This window comes from Sinocyclocheilus anshuiensis, unplaced genomic scaffold (genome assembly GCF_001515605.1).
Source record: "Sinocyclocheilus anshuiensis isolate Anshui unplaced genomic scaffold, SAMN03320099.WGS_v1.1 scaffold1823, whole genome shotgun sequence".
In the NCBI taxonomy this organism is placed as follows: domain Eukaryota; kingdom Metazoa; phylum Chordata; class Actinopteri; order Cypriniformes; family Cyprinidae; genus Sinocyclocheilus; species Sinocyclocheilus anshuiensis.
In genome coordinates this window covers 787,778-813,383 of record NW_015549711.1, presented here as the reverse complement: position 1 = coordinate 813,383, position 25,606 = coordinate 787,778, and the positions used below count along the sequence as shown (strand labels likewise).

The 25,606-nt window shown below is 37.6% G+C and overlaps 1 protein-coding gene across 2 annotated transcripts in view; it reads right to left on the bottom strand.

Moving 5' to 3' along the window:
* Nucleotides 1-25,606, bottom strand: part of LOC107660727 (uncharacterized) — a 54,760-nt gene that overhangs the window by 2,056 nt on the left and 27,098 nt on the right. Inside the window, exons 1-18 of one of the 2 annotated variants that reach the window (XM_016450128.1) lie at nt 24,898-25,210; nt 16,578-16,637; nt 16,304-16,463; nt 15,075-15,485; nt 12,555-14,876; nt 12,380-12,445; nt 9,358-11,882; nt 9,220-9,268; nt 8,590-8,790; nt 7,838-8,323; nt 4,562-7,108; nt 3,876-4,122; nt 3,627-3,781; nt 3,454-3,502; nt 2,688-3,218; nt 1,425-1,476; nt 324-367; nt 16-127 (exon numbers count right to left, since the gene is read on the bottom strand). In XM_016450128.1, coding sequence (XP_016305614.1) covers nt 16-127; nt 324-367; nt 1,425-1,476; nt 2,688-3,218; nt 3,454-3,502; nt 3,627-3,781; nt 3,876-4,122; nt 4,562-7,108; nt 7,838-8,323; nt 8,590-8,790; nt 9,220-9,268; nt 9,358-11,882; nt 12,380-12,445; nt 12,555-14,876; nt 15,075-15,485; nt 16,304-16,463; nt 16,578-16,637; nt 24,898-25,126 — 10,246 coding nt within the window. In that variant the 5' untranslated portion in view covers nt 25,127-25,210. Of the gene's footprint in view, nt 1-15; nt 128-323; nt 368-1,424; nt 1,477-2,687; nt 3,219-3,453; nt 3,503-3,626; nt 3,782-3,875; nt 4,123-4,561; nt 7,109-7,837; nt 8,324-8,589; nt 8,791-9,219; nt 9,269-9,357; nt 11,883-12,379; nt 12,446-12,554; nt 14,877-15,074; nt 15,486-16,303; nt 16,464-16,577; nt 16,638-24,897; nt 25,211-25,606 lie in introns of those variants that run through there. The other variant, XM_016450127.1, reaches the window with a different exon arrangement.

Sequence of the window (25,606 nt, the reverse complement as noted above, 5' to 3'; positions counted from 1 at the left end):
TAATCAGTGATTTACCAGATTCCATAAGTCTTCTTAGTTTCCTCTCCACAATGTCTGCTCTGCGATCTATCTGCTTCTGTTCAGCCTCCACAGCCTGCATCTCACTAAGTACATATTGACTGACATCCTGCAAATACACAAACACATCATAAACACACATGCAAATACTCACACCCATGTATACGCATTTTACAACCCTATAAAATATTGGTTTGGAGTTAGTTTACTATACAATACTATTACATATAAGCCAATCTATAAAATACTTTTTATATTTAGCCAATATTTCAAACGACTAAGTTGAATGAAAATCGTCAAATGACCTGATTCTCTCCTGCAGTGGCTTCTTCAACATTCTCTACGTTTTCTACACAAACAAAACAGAAGAACAATACATCTTAATCAAATTGTTTAAATGCATGCAATAGGTCCTTTAATTTACGTTACAATAGTATACAACCAAAAAACTTTCAGAATTTCTTACATTTTGCAGAAAATATGTTAAGCACAAGTTATGGATTTAACATGTCAGTGTCTCTGAACATAACGTTTTTGAAAAGTATGTTTTGAGTTAAATCTTACGTGACTCTGAGCCTCCTTTGGCTGCTTCACTTTCTGCTTGGACTGATGCAGCCTGGGTACAAAAACATAATGCGCAGCAGCTCAGTAATACACTGTTTATAAAGATAACTCAATTATAAGAAAATTTGAAAATAATTACCCTCACAAGGAGACAAAAATACAGTGCTATACAACCCAGTTCCAAAAACAATATCTTTCTCATGAAACAACATCACATGTTCAAAAACTTGAATTAAACAGAGAGCACACTGTAAACAAGAGCCATCACAAAACATCTATACAGTCACACATGATGAGTCCTGTATAATGATCTGAATACTGTATATGTTTGGTTAAAATGAATTTCATGAAAAATGCATGAAACTGCAAAGTACACAGACCATTTACAAATCTCATTTCACTTAAAACGTTTAGCTTTTAGCTTTTACGCATGATAGTTATTATCAACAATTTTGTGTATGTGTTTCAAACTCGTCTTCAAGCTCTGACCATACTATTAAATTTAAGACTAATAACTAGTGCTGTCAACGATTAATCGTGATTAATCGCATCCAAAATAAAAGTTTTTGTGAGTACTGTGTATATTCATTATGTATATATAAATACACACAAACACACACACACATGCATGTATATATAAACAGAAGAACAATACATCTTAATCAAATTGTTTAAATGCATGCAATAGGTCCTTTAATTTACGTTACAATAGTATACAACCAAAAAACTTTCAGAATTTCTTACATTTTGCAGAAAATATGTTAAGCACAAGTTATGGATTTAACATGTCAGTGTCTCTGAACATAACGTTTTTGAAAAGTATGTTTTGAGTTAAATCTTACGTGACTCTGAGCCTCCTTTGGCTGCTTCACTTTCTGCTTGGACTGATGCAGCCTGGGTACAAAAACATAATGCGCAGCAGCTCAGTAATACACTGTTTATAAAGATAACTCAATTATAAGAAAATTTGAAAATAATTACCCTCACAAGGAGACAAAAATACAGTGCTATACAACCCAGTTCCAAAAACAATATCTTTCTCATGAAACAACATCACATGTTCAAAAACTTGAATTAAACAGAGAGCACACTGTAAACAAGAGCCATCACAAAACATCTATACAGTCACACATGATGAGTCCTGTATAATGATCTGAATACTGTATATGTTTGGTTAAAATGAATTTCATGAAAAATGCATGAAACTGCAAAGTACACAGACCATTTACAAATCTCATTTCACTTAAAACGTTTAGCTTTTAGCTTTTACGCATGATAGTTATTATCAACAATTTTGTGTATGTGTTTCAAACTCGTCTTCAAGCTCTGACCATACTATTAAATTTAAGACTAATAACTAGTGCTGTCAACGATTAATCGTGATTAATCGCATCCAAAATAAAAGTTTTTGTGAGTACTGTGTATATTCATTATGTATATATAAATACACACACACACACACACACATGCATGTATATATTTAAGAAAAATGTTACATTTATATATTAAATATATTTATATATGATATAATTTATATGAATATAAATATATACACGTAAATACATGTAAATATTTTCAAAATATATGCTGTATGTGTGTGTCTTTATATATACATAATAAATATACACAGTACACACACATATATGATGTAATCAAAAACTTTTATTTTGGATGCGATTAATCGTTTGACAGCACCACTAATAACATATAAATATAACATTACTGGTCAAAATAATAATTTGAATAATTAATATTTTTTATGTTTTTGAAAGAAGTCTCTTTCAAAAACACTAAGTTTTGCTCACCAAGGCTACATTTAATAATTAAAAAAATACAGTAAAACTAATATTATGAAATCTTATTACAATAAAAAACAATTGTTTTCTATTTTAAAATGTAACTTATGATTTTGAAGGATCATATGACACAGAAGATTGGAGTAATGGCTGCTGAAAATTCATATTTGCCATCGCAGGAATAAATTATATATTAAAATACAGTATGTTCAAATAAATTCAGCCTTGGTGAGCATGAGAGACTTTTTTCAATTTCTTTTTTAATAATTCCAAACATCTGCCCAGTAAAGTATAGTTGAAATGTTTCACCTCTGTACCGCTCTGCTGTTCGTGTGGTTCAGGCTCATCCAGTGACTCTCCCCGCAGCTTCGATCTGCGCTTTTTAACAAGATCTGCATCCTTGAGATGAGAAAAAGCCTTTGAGGTGTGAGTTCTTGGTGGTGCCACCGGAGGCTGAGTGGACCCTGATCCTCCAGCCTGGCTCGGGCCCTGCGTTCGCTTCGTTCTTGGAGGTGGCACCAAAACACCAGCACCTTCCTTGACCTCCTTTTCAGGGAAGCATCCATTGGTCTCAAGAGTAATGCCGCTGCCCTGGAGCCTTTCTGCGCAGTAGCGAACAGCGGCTTCAGGATCGGCTTCCTCCCTCTTCTCTCCAACAGCGTAACTGGACTCGCTGCTGTTCTTCTCGATCTGTATGACACTGAGCTCCTGGCCCGTGAAATAGGTGCGGATCTGGTTGAGATACGTCATCACGATGAGCCTGTCGGGCACTGCCAGCAGCACCATGTCAGAGGGCTCTATCAACCTAGAGATGCCCAGTTCGGCAAAGCCATCAAACGCCTATGAATACAGGAAAGGAAATCTTCATTTTTGCCATTTGCTGATCACAGAATTATAATCATTAAGGTAAGTGCACAGCAAAAATGGCCTTGTAATTTGTTTTGTACAGTAAAACTTGAACATACAGTTTAGACTTAAAATATAACAACATTAAATAGGGTCAGTCAATTAGATCAGTCAAAGAGAATTAAAAAAAGAAAAAAGTCATTATCTAATTTGAAAATGGGTGTATCACCTTCTTGCTGTTGCGCTTAATGTCATATGGATCCAGCATTTCATAATTTCTAAAGACAGAATAACAAACAAATAGACAAAATACTGAGTAGAACTGGGTTGATAAAAAATACATAACCCATGTAACATTTATGAAATGAGCTTAATGGCTTCTTCCACATAAAAAACACCCACACTTTATCTGGATGGAAGTGATGCAGGATGGCACAGAAAGCGAGGCCGTTTCTCCATGAGGTGCTGAAGTTTGTTATCCGGACGCCCTTGTAACCTTGTGTGACCTTTTGGCACCATTCCAGCAGAGACTGACTTGAATTCACCAAGGTCGCAATCTAGAATCGAAGGCAAAAACAAATTAACCACCTGCTCATTGATGTCACTATGGTAATATGATCAACGTAATTAAAAAGCAGCAGATTTAACAACCTCTGTTTCAGTGGTTGGCGATGTGTGAGCTGTGGAACTTCCCTGAAGGTCTAAGGCATCTGCTGCAGCTTTTCGTTTATTACGAACAGGCACTGTCGGCTCATTATTGGCCTTTTCTGAAACCTCATGTTGATTGGCTGATGAGGAACTGGGAATGGAGACGTCTTCTGGGAAAGAGGCACTTAAACGTTTCTTCACGCGAGGCATTGGCACAGGAAGACTGGAGGAGTCTTCAGCTAATTCTTGTCTGGATTAAAGAAAGAGAAGAAATGTTAAACAAAACTGATTTCTACATTTAAATAATCTAGTATTGCAAAATTTATTTAACTCATGTAGATATATCTCTGAAGCCTAAAAGAAATTTAGATTTAGTTTTGCATAAACAACGTATGCATAACAACAAAATTAAACAAGCACCAACAACAGCATCAAACAATCATTTATTTATTTTTATTTACATTATGCACATTTTTCATAAAGACAAACAGTTTAACTTAAAGGTCAAACCCATAATGAGTAAATTATTCTTAAACGCATTGTTTTTGAAAACCCAACATCAAAGGAACACCAGTATTGGATGAAAAGACAGTTAGAGCACCAGTTAGAGAGCAATTACTGCAATTTTGTCAAAAATTGGCATTTGTAATGTCTACAAATGTTGCAACAGTTTATCCTGTGAGACTTACCTAAATACATCTATGATAACACCTGTGTCATCTACAGTGTCCATGCTCAAATCAACCTCATAATCTCCAGAATGTACAGCATCCTTTTCTTCCTCAACACTTTTATCTTTTTCAATTTGTTGGTCTGTATCCCATTTGTCCTTACAATGTTCACCAAGTGGAGCACCAGTCTTAGGTTTTTCACTGATAACTGTTACATCAGGTACTAACTGGCCAACAGGTTCTAAACCAGACTCCTCCAGGCCTTTTCTGTTTTGCTCTACTTCATTGGCACTTGAGGTGGTGCAATCTTCAAGGCTCTCAATCTCTGCTTCTGCCCTCACCTGCGTGTCCACTTCAACAGAACATTGTTTGTTTTCTGAGAGATGAAGCTTGCCTTCTTCTTGAGGAAAGCTTGGAAGGTTCTCATCAGAGAACTTATCACTGAGTTTCTCTGAGTGGGGAATTGGGATGGGTATGCTTGCATCACTTGGTACTCCTTCAAGGACTATGTTAAGTAAATCTACAGCAGGTGGACAACTCGAGGGAACAGTGAGATCATCTGGAAATGAGCCACTTAGATGTTTCTTCACACGTGGCATTGGCATTGGAAGACTTGAATCTTGATGGTCTTCTGTTTGGGGAGCAATGCTATCTGAACCTGCTTGAGATGAAAGGGAGGATGAAGGGGCTGGAAGATCATCTGGAAAAGAACCACTGAGACGTTTCTTCACACGTGAAGCCAGGACTGGCAGACTTGAATCTTGAGGGTCTCTCGTTTGGAGAACAATGTTGTCTGAATCTGCTTGAGATGAAGTGGTGAATGAAGGGCCTGGAAGATCATCTGGAAAAGAACCACTGAGACGTTTCTTTACACGTAGGACCGGGACTAGAAGACTTGAATCTCGATGGTCTTCTGTTTGGGGAGCAATGGTATCTGAACCTGCTCGCGATGGAAGGGAGGATGAAGGGGCTGGAAGATCATCTGGAAAAGAACCACTGAGACGTTTCTTCACACGTGGCAATGGGACTGGAAGACTTGAATCTGGATGGTCTTCTGTTTGGGGAGCAATGCTATCTGAACCTGCTTGCGATGGAAGGGAGGGAGAAGGGGCTGGAAGATCATCTGGAAAAGAACCACTGAGACGTTTCTTTACACGTGGGACTGGAAGTGGCAGATTTGAATCTGGATGGTCTTCTCTATTGTGAACAATGTTGTATGAATCTGCTTGAGATGAAGGGGTTGATGAAGGGACTGGAAGATAATCTGGGAAAGAACCACTGAGACGTTTCTTCACACGTGGCACTGGTACTAGAAGACTTGAATCTGGATGGTCTTCTGTTTGGAGATCAATATTACCTTGATCTGTTTCAGATAAAGGGGTGGATGAAGGGGCTGGAAGATCATCTGGAAAAGAACCACTGAGACATTTCTTCACATGTAGCACTGGGACTGGAAGACTTGAATCTTGATGGTCTACTGTATTGAGAAAAATGTTGTCTGAATCTGCTTGAGATGAAGGGGCTGGGCGATCATCTGTATAAGAACCACTGAGATGTTTTTTTGAACGTGGCACTGGGACTGGAAGACTTGAATCTTGATGGTCTTCTGTTTGGAGAACAATGTTACCTGGATCTGCTTCAGATAAAGGGGTGGATGAAGGAGAAGGAAGATCATCTGCAAAAGATCCACTGAGACGTTTCTTTACACGTGGCACTGGGACTGGAAGATCAGTGCATTTGATTCGCATTTTTACTTCCGACACCTCAGGAACATTCAAATCCAGTTGTACCTGGTCTTTCATGCTCAATTCATCACCACCATGGGTCTTTCTTTTGTCTTCAGACTGGGACATACTGGTGATGACAGAAGACAATGTACTCTTTTCTTCAAACTCTCCAACAGCTTCATCAACATTGCTGGTTTGAGCTTTATTCTTCCGCCTCTGAGGAGCATGTAATTGTGTGACTGTGTCTTCCGCAGGCACTAGGGGAACATTTTCTTTGCTGTTGCTATGACATGATGTTATAATTTCTTTGGGTGTGGGCTTCTCTTTGGGTTCTGGTGAAGAAATCTCAATTTTGGATACTTTTACTACATTTTCAGCTGCTTCTATCACAGAGGTCCCATCAGGAAAAGAAGTGCTTGTCAGTGGGACAGGTACATCTGTCAAGCGATCCGTTTCTAAAGATGTACCCTCATCTACCAGAGCGGAAGATCTCTGGATGGTTGTGAGTGGGGTATCTGGCTGTACAATTTGTGATGTACTCTGAGAATAATGATCAGTTTGTTTTATGACACAGATGTTGTCACTCTGAGCAGTTGGCTCAGCTGGGTTGGAAACTGGTGATGATGATGGAAATGTCTCTTGAAGAATGTCTTGCTTCTTAGTCCTTCTTGGTGGCACAGGTTCTTTTGAAGCTGAAACAGTCTGTTCTGTGATAGTCTTTGGGTTATGAGAATTTATTGAAGACAGTAAGGACATAGGTGTTTTTTCTTCATCCAGCAATTCGTCCTTAGTCCGTTGGATGAAAAGAGAGACTTCTTGGACAAAATGATGTTGTGGCCTTAAGAACAAAAATACAGTATCACTACTTTATTTTCTGTTGAGATAATGAATGCACTGACTGTACCATGACACACTTATAAATCACAACCAAACATCCTGTTTAGCAAGCAGTTGTACCACTGCATGAAATGCTGCCTTCAGAAATTGCACATACCTTTGCATCATGCAACGAGTAAATAAAAGTCACAACAACGATGGATTTGGTAATAAAAGCACAGAAGATCACAGCTTACAATCTTAGCTGAACAAATAAACGTCTTTCAAGGTGAAGTGCGTAATTTCTTTGTTTTAAAACAATTTCTCTTCCCGGTTTAATTTGCAGATACACAAGTTTTCAAAATCGTTTTAGCCTGCTTAAACATTTCAATGGCCTGATTTTTGGCAGGACAAACCATCTGGCCAAACAATGGAAGAAGGGGCTAAAATGAAAGGGCAGTAGGTGTGTTGCATATCTGGACACAATCAATATTTGCAATTCCATTTGGTGCCACTAGGGGCACTGAAATTACACACTGCACCTTAGGGCAAAAAGCTAAATTAGACACATGGACATAATATTTAGAGGAAAAAAAAAACAACAACCAAAAAACCAACATAAAAGCCATTTCAGTGCAAATTTGTGTGCAGATGTGAGTTGGAAAACACTAAAAGAAAAACGAATATAGCCGTGCTGCCGTTTACAGGACTTGCAGGTTGGGTTTGAATGCAACACTCCTGATGAACTCACCCCTCCTCTGGAAATAGTGTGGTTGACAACTCATCCTTCAACATTTTACTTTTTGTCACAATCTCATCATTACCAGTTTCCTCTTGAACCGAAGATGTACACTCCTGTATCAATGAGTCAACATCTGCTTTGTCCTCCTCCTCTTTGTTTATCTCATGAAGGTCAGCCTCTGTTAAAGGGGGCCACTTCCTCATTAGGCAAAAGTCTTCATCTTCAACGAACCAGCTTTCAGTCTCTTTTGATGACAGTGATGTTTCTGAACAACCACCAACCAAACGCCACATGTAGGGTTCAGCAGAATCAAAGACCTCAGACTCCGCTGCCTGTACGAGTGCCTCCAATGAATGATCACATCCAGTGGCCATGCGAGTGGCGCTGTCCTCGGGATCCACAGAGGATGAAAGACTGTCGAGAGGATCTAAAGTGTCCGTGTCTGTGACTGATCCAGAGCTAGAGGGCTGCAATATTGCAGCAACTGTCTCATAACTAAAAGAAAGCAACACTTGAGATGTAAAAAGTACAAAAGAAAGTTTCCAGAAAAATAAACGTAAAAATATGATACTAATGAAAATGAATGACTTTAACAAAAGAACATATTGGAATATGGGTTTGAGTAGTTTTCATCATTTCTCAGGATTTAATCTTACAAAACTAAAAAATGAAACAGGTCTACATAGATTCTAAGTGTTTTTCAAATAAAATCAAAGCAAACATGCTCAGTGATTTCACCCAGTTATGTTATTTAATCTTACCCTCTGTGAAAGACATCAACTATAGTCCTAACAAGACCAGAAGATCCTTCTTTTTCAGTGGAATTATCATCTGCCTCCAAAACTTCCCATCCTAACGCTATAGCATTCTCTCCAGGCTCTGCAGTATCATGAGTTTTACTAGCTGACTGCTCCCCAACATGTTGCTCTTCCAGAAAAAACTTCACCTCATGGTTTTCAATACTGATAAAGAATAGTTCAATAGTCAGCATGGTCCATGATGCAATTTACATGCCATGCGTCTCTCTCTCATGTACATGCACCAAAGGTGTTTTTAGGCACAACATACAGTCAGGTGATAACAAAGTTAGTAAAGAAAAAGTCAGATATTAATCAGGTCAAAACAAAACATGTTGAGCCATGCTTTATTTAATTATTTTGAATGACACAATGGGTGTTGTCTTTACATGAACAGACTTGCATAAAGCTCCCATTAAGCCTCAAAAATGTCAAGAAATAATATATAATACATGTAAAATAACTACAGTAAAATAAATGTGGCAAACAATGTCAAATGTCAAAACAATATATTGCACATGCAACAAAAGAACACAAATTTACTTCTAAAAGTGTTTTCACACACCACACACAAAAACACGCTATGTAACTCACCCTTCAGCCAAGGGCATTTCATAAGAACTTCCTATTTCTTTAGGATTTTCTTTAAAAAAAAAAAGTTTTTTTTTAATAGATTTCTGAGAATACATATCGCTCAATGTTCAAGCCACACTCTAAAAATGGGTCTCTTACCAGGCCCTGTTATATCCAGTGTTTGATTTCTTTCAGATTCTATGTATTGGGTGAATTTGGCTTCAAATTTGGTGTGTTCTTGGGTTGTACTTGATGAAGATATTGCATACGTAGAAGCATCTGGGAAATCAGGAAGCCTTGCTTCATCTGGGAAATTAGGAAGCCTTGCTTCAACTGGGGAACATGGCACTTCAGGGACCAGGTGACTAAAATCTGTTTCATTGGTTGCAGAGAATGGAGCCTCTGGAGAAGTTGGGAAGACAGTTTTCACTGGACCCTCTTCTTTTTTAAGCCTTTCTGAGCATGGAAAACCATCATTTCTGGCCTTATCGGGGCACGTAGGGGCAAGCAAGAACATGGTTTTTGAATATTCTTCATTATCCTTTGTATAACTTAAAGACCAAAACGGGCTTTCTTTAAGAGGTTTAACCCATATGGGCTTCTGAGTGGACCATATGCTTTCTTGAGACTCTTCTATGGGCACAGATCTTACTGTAGGAACACCTACAATAAAAGAAAACTTTGGGCAAGAATGCCAAAGGCTGACTACATCTGGTTCTTTATGGAGATAGAAACCCTCCACTTTAACCTGAGGTAGAGAAGGGAAACCAGGTATGCATGCTTCTCTTGGGCAGGTGGGTACTAGTGCAAACATCCTCTGCAAAATATTTTTGTCTATTTCTTTATACGGAGTTGCGAAATTAAACTGGACAAGCAGCTCTGACCTCGTTCTCAGTGGCCTCTCCAACAGGGGCCTTTCATTCTCAAACCATGTTACTGCGTTTATTCCCTCACTTGATGAGAATCCCATGATTCTTGACTTCTTTGGAATGCACTGATGTAGATCAGCCATACTGGCGGGAAGTGTAGCTTTGCGCTTGTGTGCATGTGGGAATCCTGGTATTCTTTCCTTGGATGGACAGGTTGGAGCCAATGCAAACATTATTTTAGTTAATTCACTAAGCCAATCAACTCTGTCATTAAGAACAACAGGTTGCTTTTTAAAAGATACATTGTACAATGTTTTCTTGTCAACAAACCAATCTAAATGCTCCTTTTTAGAAGAAAATCCTATAACATTAGACTTCTCTGGGCAAGTGGGAAGCATGTGCAGCATTATTGGCTCGGGCACAGATGGAAAACCTGGAACACAGACCACTGATGGACATGTAGGTGCCAAAGCAAACATTCTATGACCGTTTTCTTTGCATATCTTGTCCATGTCCAAAACAACAGGGGGTTTCTTTAATGGATTTGTACACAAAATAACTGTACTCAAAGGCCAATTGGACATCTTAGGGGTCTGGATGCTCGGACAACCAGCTATATGCGAAATCTCTGGGCAAGAGGTACAAATGTTTTGCATGTTCGGCTCCATCTGTGATTTACGATGTGATCTAGATGGAAAGCCTGGAATACATGATGCTTTTGGGCATGTTGGTGCCAGAGCTATAATCTGGGAGCCTTTTTCATCTTTAATGGGGCCAAAAATACCAGTCTGTTTATCTTTTAATAAATTGCAAAAGATTACAGCTTGACCACTAATGCACTCCATGCCTTCAAGGACCCTTAGAGAAGGACATCCAGGGATTCTAGAAAGCACCGGACAGGATGGAAGGAGCTCCAACATATTTGGCTCTGCTTGGGTTTCAAGGATACCCTGCATTTGTGCAGCATTTTCAGACACAAAGGTTAATATCTCATTTGCAGGCTTTGAATCATCCCTCAGTTCTGATTTAGCAATTGTAGGCTCTTGAAGAATTAATTCTTCACATGACTGAATAAGTATTTCTTCACTCTTTGGGGCAGATGTGAAATCAAGTTTTGAAGATGGAACTGTATCCACCATCATTATAGTCGTCTCTGAATACTCAACTGGGCTTTCGATGTGTAAAATTGGCATTGCTTTAGGATGTTCTTCCAATAATGATGTTTCCATACTCAGCCACTCCTCATGATGCTTTTCCTCTGGAATTGGGGTCTGTGAAGAAGTGTCAACAACAACAAATGTTTCTGGAAAAGATATACACGGGGCCTCTGTGGGTCTCTTAGCAGATGGAAAGCCAGGAATTCTTGTTTCATTTGGACATGTGCATGTCAGGGACACCATATTTGCCTCATAGGGGGATTTTTCCAAGTTTTGCATTAAAATATTTTTTGGTGAGTTACGTGACTCATCCCAAATTATACTTAAATCAGTAGGCCAGTTGATTATGTCTGTTTTACATATGCTAGATAGTGCTGTTGATGGACATCCAAAAACTCTTGTGAACAGCGGACATGATGGAAGAAGATCTACCATGTTTGGGACACACTCTTGTTGCAGTCCTGTAGGCTGATCTTCAGCTGTTGAAGGTACCATTCTATTATGATCTTTTGTAGTCTCTTCTTGGTTAAAACCTTCAGCAAACTCTTCTGGACTGTCTTGGGATGTCCATAATACACCTTGATCCACGTCATCGTTTTTAACCAGAGTGTCTCTGTAATTTTCAGAAGGTGGAATCTGAGCACTTATGCTTTGACATCTGAGAAAAATAAGCATATAATCAGATGTCAGATGTGAGGTTGCAAGAAGATTTGACTGCATGCATCATTCTGTTTACTGGCAGCCATTTAACTGATTCAGTATACGTGATGCAGGCCTAAATTGTCTCTGTTACAACTCACAAGCTGTGCTTAGTTTTCACACCATTATGCATTTATGATGTTAAAGGCACTGGTGACCCAAATGACAATTCTGTCATCGTTTACTTATCTTCATGTTGTTCTAAACTTGTATGGTCAAAAAACACTGACGTATTTTTTAAAATATGTTAATTTGTGTCAACAGAAGAAAGAAATGCATATAGGTTTGGAACAACATAAAGGTGAGTGAATGATGACAGATTTTTCATTTTGGGTTGAACTATGCCTTTAAGAGAGCAGAGGATATAAATGTTATATACAGGTGGACAAAATCTGATGCAGTTGCGACAAGGCAAAGCAATAAATTCTCTGTTTTATGTTTCCTTGCAAAACTCACCTCTCCTCAACTGTCAGTAATAGTGGCATGTCTGGTATGGCGTGCCACATTCTGCAATGCATTTTCCTAGAAACAATTGTCAAAGTATTTCATGCACTATCCACTGCCTGCAGAAAGTGCAATGCAAAATGTCTTCTTTTTGAAAAAAAAAACACTTGGGCAATTCTGAACTTACCCCCTCTCCAGAATTCCCTTTTGTCCTTCCTCACATCTTGCCCAAAAGTTCACATTTTCCTTGGCCTTCTCTAATGCAATAATATTGTCAGAATTGTTTGCACTGGACAGGTCTATCTCAGTATCTGCTGGACTAAGCACAGTTGAAGTTTCTTGTTTATGGCCAACATCTTCTGGTGACGCTTGGGTATTATTTGCATGATAAAGCATATGTGGAGATTCTGGATATTTGGATGGAAAACCAGGGATATTGGATTGCTTTGCACAGGATGGCGTAATCATAGCCATGTCTTCTATGTGGAAATTCAGATGGTTGTCATTCAACGAAGAACACATCATATCGGACTCATTCTTTGAGGACCTCTTGTACAGTTGCTTTGCATCCAGAATCCATGCACTTGAATCTATTGCTTCATTTCCCAAGTCAACAGACGGCATACCTAATACCTTTGAAAAATGTGGACAAGATGGCACGAGGGAGACCATATCTGGTGCTTTCTTTTCAGTTATTTTTCTTGGAGCAGATGGGAAGCCAGGCAATTTAGCACTGATTGCACAAGTTGGGCGCAACGCCACCATATGCTTAATGAAGGCTTTATCCTTTATTTCTCTGTACTGAGGAGGAACAGCATGTATGGACTGAATCTTTCTGCTTAATTGTTTTACCCATAATGGCCTTTTATTTACAGGCCACTGTAATTCCACCTCAGATATTATGCTTGATAGCATCCCAGGTACATTTGAGACTGTTGGGAAGGAATGGAAAAGATAAACCATTAATTTGGGCTTTGGTGCAGATGGAAAGCCTGGGACACTTGCTTTCACTGGACAACTTGGCAAAATAGCATACATTCCTTTAAAACTCTCTTTGTCCTGATAAGCAATGTCTAGCTTGTCAAATGTGTACACTGGCAGACACCTCATACAAAGAGCTTTCTCCTTAAAAAGCCAATTATTTACCAAAGTTTTATCAACTTTGCTTTGAACTAAAGAGGGAAAGCCTGGTGTTTTAGCCGTCTGTGGGCATGCTGATAGAGTACCAGACATTATTTGTGTTTCAGGGATGAGCCACGGTGCAGAAGGAAATCCAGGTGTTCTTGCTTTTCTTGGGCATGATGGTATCAATGACAGCATATTGCTTTCTGTAACTTCATACCGAGTTGGACATGGACAGATTAAATGACACGGCTGAGATGCTAGTGTCTTCATCCAAAATGGTTTAATGTCCTTTGGCCACTCCTTAAATGAATCTGAAGTGCTTGTAAGAATGTTTATAGCTGATATTCCAGTGACACAAGAGGCTGTTGGACATAGAGGTAGGAGTTTTGTCATACAGAAAGCAATGTCTTGTTTTCGTTTTGGTGCAGATGGAAAACCAGGAGTACATGCTTTTCTTGGGCAAGATGGTACTAAGTTCACCATCTCTGTTAACTGGTCCTCTTTCAGTATGTTTAGAACTTGAGGCAAACTGGACTGGTTCCTTTGTGCTATTATCACAGATGATTGATTGTTGAGTGGCCACTGTTGGAAGACATTTTGACTGGCAAGTTCTTTTGCAGATGTAAATCCAGCAATGCAGGAAATCTTTGGACAACATGGTAAAAACCTGACCATACTTGGTGCAACTGGTTTTGGAGCAGATGGAAATCCTGGAGTCTTGGGTGCTGCTGAGCAAGATGATCTCAATGCAACCATTTTTCTTGCAGTTTCAAAATCCATCTTCATTGAAGACATTGGCAAAATCTGTTCCTTGCTTTTCCTCAAATAAAATACTAGATTCTCTTTAGGCCAGCTTTCATCTGTGCAAATGACTGGATATCTTGAAGATAAACCTGGAACTACGGAGACATCTGGACATAATGGAAGAAGATTGACCATATAGAACGGCAAAGATGGGAATCCTGGGATGCTGGCAGCTCTTGGACAAGTTAACTGTAGGGATACCATATTTTCCACAGTGCTTTGGTCATACAATGAGCAATCCATATCTTGAATAATTTTTGCCGATTTCTCCTTTTGAATGTACTCTTTCAGTATCTTCACAGACTCATCCCAAGGCCACTTTGTGTCTTGAAAGGTTATAGATGGCATCCCAGGTGCAAAAGCAGTTCTCGGACAGGCTGGAAGAAGATATATCATACTGGGAACAGATGGAGAGCTGTCAAAATTAGGCTCTTCTCTTTCCTGTTTCATCCAAGGTAGTCGGTCTACAAATAAGTCTCCTATTTGATTCTCAGCTGTGTCATCAGCTAATATGGATGGTGACCAAGGAGAATGGGACTCTTTTGGGCAAGAGGGCAGCAAAGCGGCCATGCTTTTGGTGCTGAGGGACAGGGACATTAGAACAGAGATCAGAGGGAGGATGTAAAATGGATTTATAAATAATAATAAGAAAACAGACCGCGACACATACAGTATTTGCATTTTATATGAATATAGCATAAGCTTCAAACGTAACACAGTAACTATGCTGGCAAATTTGACAAGACTTCACACTTCACATGCATCATTCCACTCTTACCCTTCATTAGTATGATCTGACTGGGACATTTCTGTATTTGAGAGCAGCTGCGGCACAGATTCTGGGCTGGCCTCTTGCGCTTGTATTTCTGCTAGTTGAACGCTACTTTGAAAGGGCTCTGTCTTGTCTTTATGAGGAATCGTCTCATCTTCTGTCTGCTCATGTGCAGCTGAGTGTAAAACAGCCAGCTCAGCAGAGCTCTGTGACTTCTCTGACTGATTGATCTGGACCTCAGTTAATGGGCCGGTGAATGTAGGGACCGCAGCATGTTCTGCAACATTTTTGAGGGCTGCGTGGGGGTGTACTCTATCTGTATCAGACAGCTCGGATTCTGGCAGCTCAAAATATGTGACATCAGTGATAGAAGGTGACTTTTGGTCACTGGGCAGCAGAGAGGTCATACTCTCTGGTCTAGGAAAAAAACACATCAGAACTGATGAAGTGTTCTGGGAAGACAGCAAGAACGAAAATAATCTAAATTATACTGCATTGCATCACCTTGAAACAATGTGAATTACCTTTCTCGGAAATGAATGAAGTGTTAATGAAAAACCATGCTGTAAAGCAAAGTAATTTTTAAACAATTTTTTCATGATCCTGGCATCTGTATGAACATAACATGCTCATATATTTTTTCCCTTCATTCATTACAATGTGCCAACTTGTGTTTTAAGATACAAACTAATACAAAAAAGCAAATTAAGTGACTTTAACCCTGAATTTAAACCAAAGCCTCACAATTTCAGTAACCATTTCTAAAATTTAAAATTCAAAACTCTTTTGTGACCTTGCGGTCAGTTGCCTAATTTGATTAAATTTATATCATAACATTGTTAACTTTTGGTTTTAGAGCAGGATTAAAGTCCTCACAATTGTAAGTGATTATCAGCATTTACGAAAAACATTTATAAACACACCAAACAACATTCAGGCTGATTCAACATAATATAATACAATACAAACACAAAAATCCAATTAAATTAAATACAATTAAATAATAAAAAATCCAATTAAATTCAATAATAAAATAAAATACATTAGGCTGTTATTGTTTCATCAAAGATTTCCCAAAAAGGTCACTCAAAGTATTAAATGCAACACTCAAGTATACCAGATATTGAAATCAAATTGTCAGTGCTTTGCTGGTGTCAACCAACACTTGTTCACTCCAATGCACATGTTATTGAAATCAACCAATCAAAAAACTCATTTTTCTACATATGACTCACCCTTTTGCAGGCCGCACAACCTCAAGTCCAAAAACAGGCCGTTGCTTGTCCATACTGCTGTTTGGTTTTTGGTTGGCTATACTGATGACTCCGGCTCTGCGAGGGTGAGGTTCATGGTTTTGATGAACATCTGTGGGCTTAGCGTCTGCATCCTCATCAGCTATAGAAATATGCCCAGACATCACAAAAGAATTACTAATATGTCAAAGAAAACACTCAAATTTACAGCAGTATAATGAGGTTAGCTGTTAAAGCAGCTGTAGTGTATACTCACTAGAAGACACTGTATTGGGACATTCCTCCTCTGCTAATACACTTAACTGTCTGTGTTGCTCTGAAACAGAAATGTAAAATATGTCATAATAAAATAATATAGTATATCTATAACAAAATATTAAGCACTAAAGCAGCATTCCAGCATTCTACTTAGGCATTATTAAAAATCTTATCCATCTGTTGCAGTTAACACAGAACACAATATGGAATAGAGGAATTTCAAGTCTCATATATGTTTGTTAAGGTACAGATCTGCTTTTAAGATCTGTACTTAATTAAATTCATGCAAATCATACAAGCAACATGTATGTAACAACAAGCAACTTATCAATCTATCATCCATTATGATAGATATAAGTCTGTTATATGCTATATCTAACATTATACACTAGAGTTGTTTTTAGAAAAATTAATACTTGCATTTAGCAAAAATACATGAATTTGATCAAAAGACACTAAATACATTAGCATTTTTATAAATCATTTCCATTTCAAATAAGCACTGTTCTTTTAAACTTTCTATTAATCAAAAAATCTTTAAAAATGTATCACTGTTTCCACAAAAATATTAAGCAGCACAACTGTTTTCAGAATTCCTAATGATAAGAAATGTTTACTGAGCAACAAACTAAATACATAAATAAATAACTTACCAACCTCATTTGTTTAAACAATAGTATATTTTATATTAACAGTTTGTTTTTGCCAAGTAGTTTCATTCATGTGTCCTCCAGGGGGCGTAACATCATGTAATACAGTATATGATTTACAAAATAATTTTCAAATAATGTGTTTTCTGACTGTTGTTGATAATCTCCCAATTCTGTTCTCTTTTACAAAAGCTTGTCTTGTTGAAACTTTTGTGTGTTTATGGAAAAAGTTACAATTAAAAAAATGTTTCAATGTTTCAAAAAATAGTGAGTCAGAAATACTGAACAGTTTTATAGTTATGATGGATCAGTCCACTGGGAAGAATGGAATGTTTGGCCTTCCGACACTGTACTGTTATGCAAGAAATGTTGGAGTGTAATCTAAAACAGATCTCACTAGCTCAAAACATTTAAAATCAGTTCGCTGTTATCTACTCAATTTACAACACACATATTCACAGCAAACAAACACAGAATGAGAATGAAGTGCAGATAAAGGTTCAGGCCAGCATATGTACCTGTGAGTGTGTCAGTGGATGGGACTGAAATGGAGGCGATAACAGGGGCTACAGTGGACGTTTGGGCATAAACGTGGGGGTCAGGGATCGTGTATGAGGGCGAAGGAAGAATGAAAGGAGAGGAAGAAAAAGGAGAGGAAGGGGCATTAACAGGAAGAGGGGCTACTGGTCTGCGCACATTAGGTCTAACCACTGTGGGCACAACCTGATGCCTCCATTCGGATGTCTGGACCTCTGGGAGATGCTCTGAGGTTGACATTAACCAGATGAGAATGGAAGATGACAGAAAAAGGAGAGAATGATGAGGATGAGGAGATGAGTGCAGAGAGGAAACAATTTAAAGGGTTTAGGTTCACCCAAAAATGACAATTCTTTTACTTTTATTCAGGTTCATATGGAAGTAAATTAATGACACGTGTCTTTAAAACAAAACCTACTGGTGAAGTTTGGCATCCAAACAGTATCTTTCTGGAGCCGAAAAAAGGATGTTTTGACTGCTATATACATAATATTTATTGCTGTAGTATTAGTACTTGTTTTATAAATGCAATGATGCCCATGATCACAGACAGACTTGTCATATGAGGGAAAATTGAGCCAAATTTAGTGTGTTACATTCAATAATTACAGACCCGGATCCAATGTCTAATGCAATAAAGTTTTTTTGTTTTTTTGGTGATCATCAATCAGGCCTTATTTCTCGTCATTTATGAATATTATGCTCTGTTTATTTTATTTAGTTTTTATGTTTACTTCATTTATATTTTATTTATTTGTGTTTCATGTGTATCTATTTACTCAAGCTCACTTGCACTCCTATTTTTATATTTAAATATTTTTTACGTTTGTTGAACGTGTTACAATTAATACACATTTACACTTAAATATTGATATAGTCATTTTATGTGCTTTCTCTTCACTCGTCAAATTTCTATAGTTTTTACACTAGTGGGGCCCATTTTCATTATCTTGCCTAGGGCCCCACAACCCTTCAGGCCGGCACTGCATATCTCTCTCCTGATTCAGACAAGATTCAGACTTTTTCACTGGAGAAAGCAGTATTATGAATAGAGGACTCATATTTTAGCCAGAAACAACAAGTTAAAATCATCTTAATAATGGATTTGTTTCTTGCAGACAAACAGATTTTCGCTTAACAAGACGTTAATTGATGGACTGGAGTCATGTGGATTGCTTGTGGATTATTGTGATCTTTTTATCAGCTGTTTGGACTCTCATTCTGACGGCACCCATTCACTGCAGAGGATTCATTGGTGAGCAAGTGATGTAATGTTAAATTTCTCCAAATCTGTTCTGATGAAGAAACAAACTCATCTACATCATGGATGGCCTGAGGGTGAGTAAATATTCAACACATTTTCATTTCTGGGTCAACTATTCCTTTAAAATGCATTTAATTTCATGAAATTACATTTATTTAAATGGTGCTTTATACAATACAATTGTTTCAAAGCAGCTTAATAATAATTGTAATGTAAAATTTCAGTGTTGCTTTAATTCTGTTCAATAACATGAGTTGATGTTGCAAAGTGACATTTATCATTATTTTACTTCCAAATGCCATTTTCAAAAGCCAGCAGTTTTGGAACATCATGAGGGTAAGTAAATGATAACAATTTTCATTTTTGGATGAATTATCCCTTTAAAAAATGAGGCATGGTTGATGAGGATTAGAAATTTCACAATATTCATGCTCCATTGAAAGGGCATCCAAAACCCTATAACAATGCATGATTTTTTAAATCTTGAACTCAACAGATGAAAACTAATCATTTCATCAGTTTAACACATGCAAACAGGTTTAGAATACAGTTATCCTAGAGTGTTTGCTCTCTACCTGACTCGGCAACAACAGGTGCAGTGACCATAGGACCAACATCAGGAGTGGAACTTAGAGGAGCATCAGAAAGAGTGAGATGAGGAGATGACAAGAGAGTAGAAACACATGGATACGGGGTGGACTGAGAACTAGATGAAGCAGCAGGAGCAATGGAGGGAGAAACCAGTGATGCTGGAGCAGGAGAGAGGATGGCAGCTGACAGGGTTTGAAAGCAAGAAGTAGAGACTGACTCAACGCTGGGCATCTCAGAGGAACGAGCCACACTGGGAGATGTTACAGCAGGACTGGGAGTAATGGTAGAGTCCATTGGTTGAGGAAGCACACTGGATGAAGACGTTGCAGGAAGGGGGACATGCATTAAGGGAGAGGTTTGTGCAGGAGGAGAGGAGGTCACTGAGGCTGGATGACACTCTTGGTTAATGTGTTCTGGAGAAGTAAGAGGAACAGGACACAGAGTAGGGTGCAGCTTGGGAGGCCTCCACTCTTTTTGCCAAGATGCTGGAGTTTACCATAGTAAATAATAACAGAGTGCATGTATGATAAAGTAGACAGTGTTTACAGGGGAAGAAAGAAGAAGAAAAAAGAAAAAGGTATGATTAGCATAAATTTGCAAATATGTTTGAAAAAATGTAAAAAGAGAACAAAGGAAATAATTTTTTTTTATTTTTTTTTTTTAAATCTTGTGCCACAGCCATTTGCTACTTGCTATTGTTAATTAGAGGAAGATGGTATTTGTAATTTAGGGTAGGGGATATTGATATTCTAGAGAGTCACCAATGTTTTGGTTAATCTTTCCATTACATACAAATTACGTATTTTATTCCAAAAGTTTGGGGTTAGAAAGATTATTTTATTTAAGAAATTAATACCTTCATTCAGAAAGGTGAATAAATATTTATCAAACGTGACAGTAAAGACCTTTATAATGTTACAAAACATTTATATTTCAAATAAATCCTGTTCTTTTGAACTTTCTATTCATAAAAGTATCCTGAAAAAAGTATCTCGATGTCCACAAAAAATATTTAGCAAATCAGCATATTAGAATGATTTCTAAAGGATCATGTGACACTGAAGTCTGGAGTAATGATGCTGAAAATTCAGCATTGCACCACAGGAATAAATTACATTTTAAAATATATTGAAATGGAAAACTACAATATTATTTCACAATATTACTGTTATTACTTTACTGTATTCAAATAAATGCAGCCTTGGTGATAATAGTAGACGTCTTTAAAAACAAACAAATCTTACCAACGCCAAACTTCTGAACAGTAATCTATCTGGTAAAACTTGGTCAACTTTTAGGAGTACACAAGTATATGAACAGACTTAAATCTAACAAACATGGACTAAAAGCTATAAAACTCTTTCATAGGGTCTTTCACAGTAACTTTATAGCTCTTTATGACCTCCAAATCATTTTCAGAAAGCTGGGTACTGAACATAAAATTTGTGGTTCAAATTAAACTTAAATTAAAATGGCATCAAATTTAAAAATGTGTTATATATGAACATCTGCCCCATGTACCTGTCTCAGTGGCAGAAGGCATGCTTGTAGGCTTTGTAAGGGCGGAGCCTGGATCAGCCAATGAGGCGCGATAGATTTTTGAGGGCCGTGGTGAAGGTAAAGTCATTGTGCCTTGAGGGGATGAGCCAAACTCAAAGGAGGAGGGGTCGAAATCAGAAGGGGTGGAGTGTGAAGAGGGAAAACTCTGAGGTCTCCAGGTCTTGCTACGAGCAACAGAATGGGTGGCTAAGTCAAGGGAGAAAACGATGAGATAGAAAAGAGAAGAATGAAGAAAAGACAGAATGGAAGCAAGGTGAAGCAGCAACAGGACAGGTAAAAATGAAAGATATGCAAATATCAAATAAGCAAAAATATATTACACAGTTAATGCAAGCTGCAATACAACTATTTACAAGCTATATCTTTACTGACTTATTCATTACCTTTCTGGGTTATATCAGGGAATGATTTCTAAAGGATCATGTGACACTGAAGTCTGGAGTAATGATGCTGAAAATTCAGCATTGCACCACAGGAATAAATTACATTTTAAAATATATTGAAATGGAAAACTACAATATTATTTCACAATATTACTGTTATTACTTTACTGTATTCAAATAAATGCAGCCTTGGTGATAATAGTAGACGTCTTTAAAAACAAACAAATCTTACCAACGCCAAACTTCTGAACAGTAATCTATCTGGTAAAACTTGGTCAACTTTTAGGAGTACACAAGTATATGAACAGACTTAAATCTAACAAACATGGACTAAAAGCTATAAAACTCTTTCATAGGGTCTTTCACAGTAACTTTATAGCTCTTTATGACCTCCAAATCATTTTCAGAAAGCTGGGTACTGAACATAAAATTTGTGGTTCAAATTAAACTTAAATTAAAATGGCATCAAATTTAAAAATGTGTTATATATGAACATCTGCCCCATGTACCTGTCTCAGTGGCAGAAGGCATGCTTGTAGGCTTTGTAAGGGCGGAGCCTGGATCAGCCAATGAGGCGCGATAGATTTTTGAGGGCCGTGGTGAAGGTAAAGTCATTGTGCCTTGAGGGGATGAGCCAAACTCAAAGGAGGAGGGGTCGAAATCAGAAGGGGTGGAGTGTGAAGAGGGAAAACTCTGAGGTCTCCAGGTCTTGCTACGAGCAACAGAATGGGTGGCTAAGTCAAGGGAGAAAACGATGAGATAGAAAAGAGAAGAATGAAGAAAAGACAGAATGGAAGCAAGGTGAAGCAGCAACAGGACAGGTAAAAATGAAAGATATGCAAATATCAAATAAGCAAAAATATATTACACAGTTAATGCAAGCTGCAATACAACTATTTACAAGCTATATCTTTACTGACTTATTCATTACCTTTCTGGGTTATATCAGGCAGAGGAGTCTGCTGAGGGGAAGAGGAGGATTGAGCAGAGGAAAGAGAGATAGGTGTGCTAATCCCAGGAAGAAAAGAGAGAGGCCTTTGTGGAGGAACTGCACCGCCCTCAGCAGAGCGACTGCTCTCCAATAACTCAGACCTAGCAAGACCTCCAGACGGCCTTTGAGTGACAGATACAGCAACTTAAGGGGAGAAAGAAAATGTATAGCATGATGAGAACTAGAGAGGAAAAAAAAAACTGAAAATAGAGAGTAAAGCTACAGCTTTTTGTAAATCTGTTGATGTGTGTGTTTAAAAGGAGGCAAAAACACTCATTAGATTGAGGTAAATAAGGTTCATTAGATCAAGTTGTGACAGGGCAAGAATGGTAAAAGTCAGGGGCTGGATATATAGCTGTTTGATGAACAAATTCACAGGGTCTTCAGGCTGGTCTTCAGGCTGTTATTTCCTTAAACAGCAGCCTTAAAACTCATCTGTTGTTTTTAATGGACAGTTTTTCAGAAGTCAATTAAGATTCCTTTTAATTAATCTAGACGTGAAGTATGTTCTGAGAAAAAATCATTCTACAAAAGTTCCACACAATACCTCTGCAGACCTTACTGCCAGAAACAATCATTTCTAATTAATTTATTGATTATATCTCTTAAACTACATTATTTAAAAATAGCTCAGAATTTCATGCAAATACTCATAAAGTAATGTCATGCAGATATTCAGCATGAATATAGCAAATTTAGTTTAAAATAGTCTAAATGTGAGGCAACATGTCAAACAGTGCAATTGCAAGATACCTGTATATATAGTCAGTTTATGAAATACACTACTGTTCAAAAGTTTGGGGTCACTTTACTTAAAGCCTTTAAGTATAATGCATTATAAAGGGTTAAAGGGTATAATGCATTATAATTATTCATAATGTGCGTTGTAATACATTATATCTTGTCGTCAATAATTATAACCAAATTTAAAATGCATAGTGTAACAATGAATTAAGTGTTATAATGTATTAACTGTGGTACAATTATTCATGAGATTGTACAATGCATTATAAGGTGCATTACAAGGCATAATTAATGCATTAAAACGGCTTTTATAATGCATTATACATAAAGGCTTTAAGTAAAGTGTTACCTTCAATTTTTTTTTTTTTTAAGAAATGAATAATTTTATTAAGCTAGGGCATTAAATTTATAAAAAGTGACATGATATTTCAGAAATCATTCTAATATGCTGATTTAGTGCTTATGAAACATTTCTTCTTTTTATAATTATAATAGAAATCTTTTGTAGCATTATAAATGTATTTATTAAATGTGAATACATTTCTGTTACAAAAGATTTCCTGCAATAATGTTTTTTTAAAACATTCTATTCATCAAAGATGCTTGAATCCTTACATAAGTAATGTTTAATGAGCAGCAAATCAGAATATTAGAATGATTTCTGAAATATCATGTGAAATTGAAAACTGCTGAAAATTCAGCAATGGAACAATGGAATAAATTACCTTTTAAAATATAGTAAAACAAAATTTGAATTTGAATGTTTCACAGTATTATTGTTCTTACAGTTTTTTTTAATCAAAAATAATAAATGCAGCCTTGAGCTTTTCAAAAAAAAGGAGTGTCTTCACAACAACTCTGTGACTGTTCTTGAATGGCCAGAGCCCTGACTTAAACCCAATTGAGCATCTCTGGAGAGGCCTAAAAATGGCTGTCCACCAACGTTTACCATCCAACCTGACAGAACTGGAGAGGATCTGCAAGGAGGAATGGCAGAGGATCCCCAAATCCAGGTGTGAAAAACTTGTTGCATCTTTCCCAAAAAGACTCATGGCTGTATTAGATCAAAAGGGTGCTTCTACTAAATACTGAGCAAAGGGTCTGAATACTTAGGACCATGTGATATTTCAGTTTTTCTTTTTTAATAAATCTGCAAAAATGTCAACAATTCTGTGTTTTTCTGTCAATATGGGGTGCTGTGTGTACATTAATGAGGAAAAAAAATTAACTTAAATGATTTTAGCAAATGGCTGCAATATAACAAAGAGTGAAAAATTGAAGGGGGTCTGAATACTTTCCGTACCCACTGTATATATATATAGACCCCAAAATGTTTTCTATTTTTAATCATATTTTTAATAATAATAAGTTTTTGTTAGGCAAAAAATGGGCTTCCATAGTACTATTACTTCAACTTTAAAGCACACCAAATCTTCTAAAAACATAAATGATGAAAATATGTACTGTAAGTAATAACACAGAAGAGTGAGTTTGTGGATGATCTATGAGGTATGGACATATACACAGTGCAGCGGATGGAGACCAGCACAACTCTGTGGTGATCTGCTGCATTGCACCGGGTGGATGAGTGTTTGTACCTGAGCCGGTCGGCGGCTGGAAGATTTTGGGCAGGGCAGGTGGATGAGCACGTGCAAATGCAGGTATAGTGAAGGCGTACGGGGAGGGGCGTGCCTGCGGGACACTGCCGGCAGCACGGGGGAGTTGGATACAGGAAGTGGAGAGGGGCGGAGCAGACGGGTCAAGAGCGGTGTATGACAGGGGATGGTACTGGAGAGGAACGTTAGGTGTAATGAAGGAACAGTTCATCCGCTCCGGTTCAGAATGAGCTGAGAGAAATGATGATGATCATGGAGAGGGGAACAGACAAAAACAGAGGAAGTTAGAGTGGAGGCGTATTTACTAAAGAAGAGTTGACAGGTAGCGGACAAAAAATGCAGAGAGATAAAGAGGAACTGAAATGAGCAGGGAATAATTCAGAAGAGAAGAAAATGAGTGAAACCAGGAAGTGATGCAGATCTCAGATAAACTCTCACACACACAAACTTATGACCACTGGTATTCTGAGGTCATGGGAATGCATTATGCAATTTCACCCACTTTCTGACACAGCATTCCAAAGAATCCAGTCTATCCAAATACAGTGTAGCAACACGAGTTAGAAAGTGCATTACTTATGATCTTATTTCTAGTATCTGATGCAAAATGAAGAAGTGAAACAATTATATATTCTATATATATATATATATATATATGTGTGTGTGTGTGTGTGTGTGTGTGTGTGTGAAA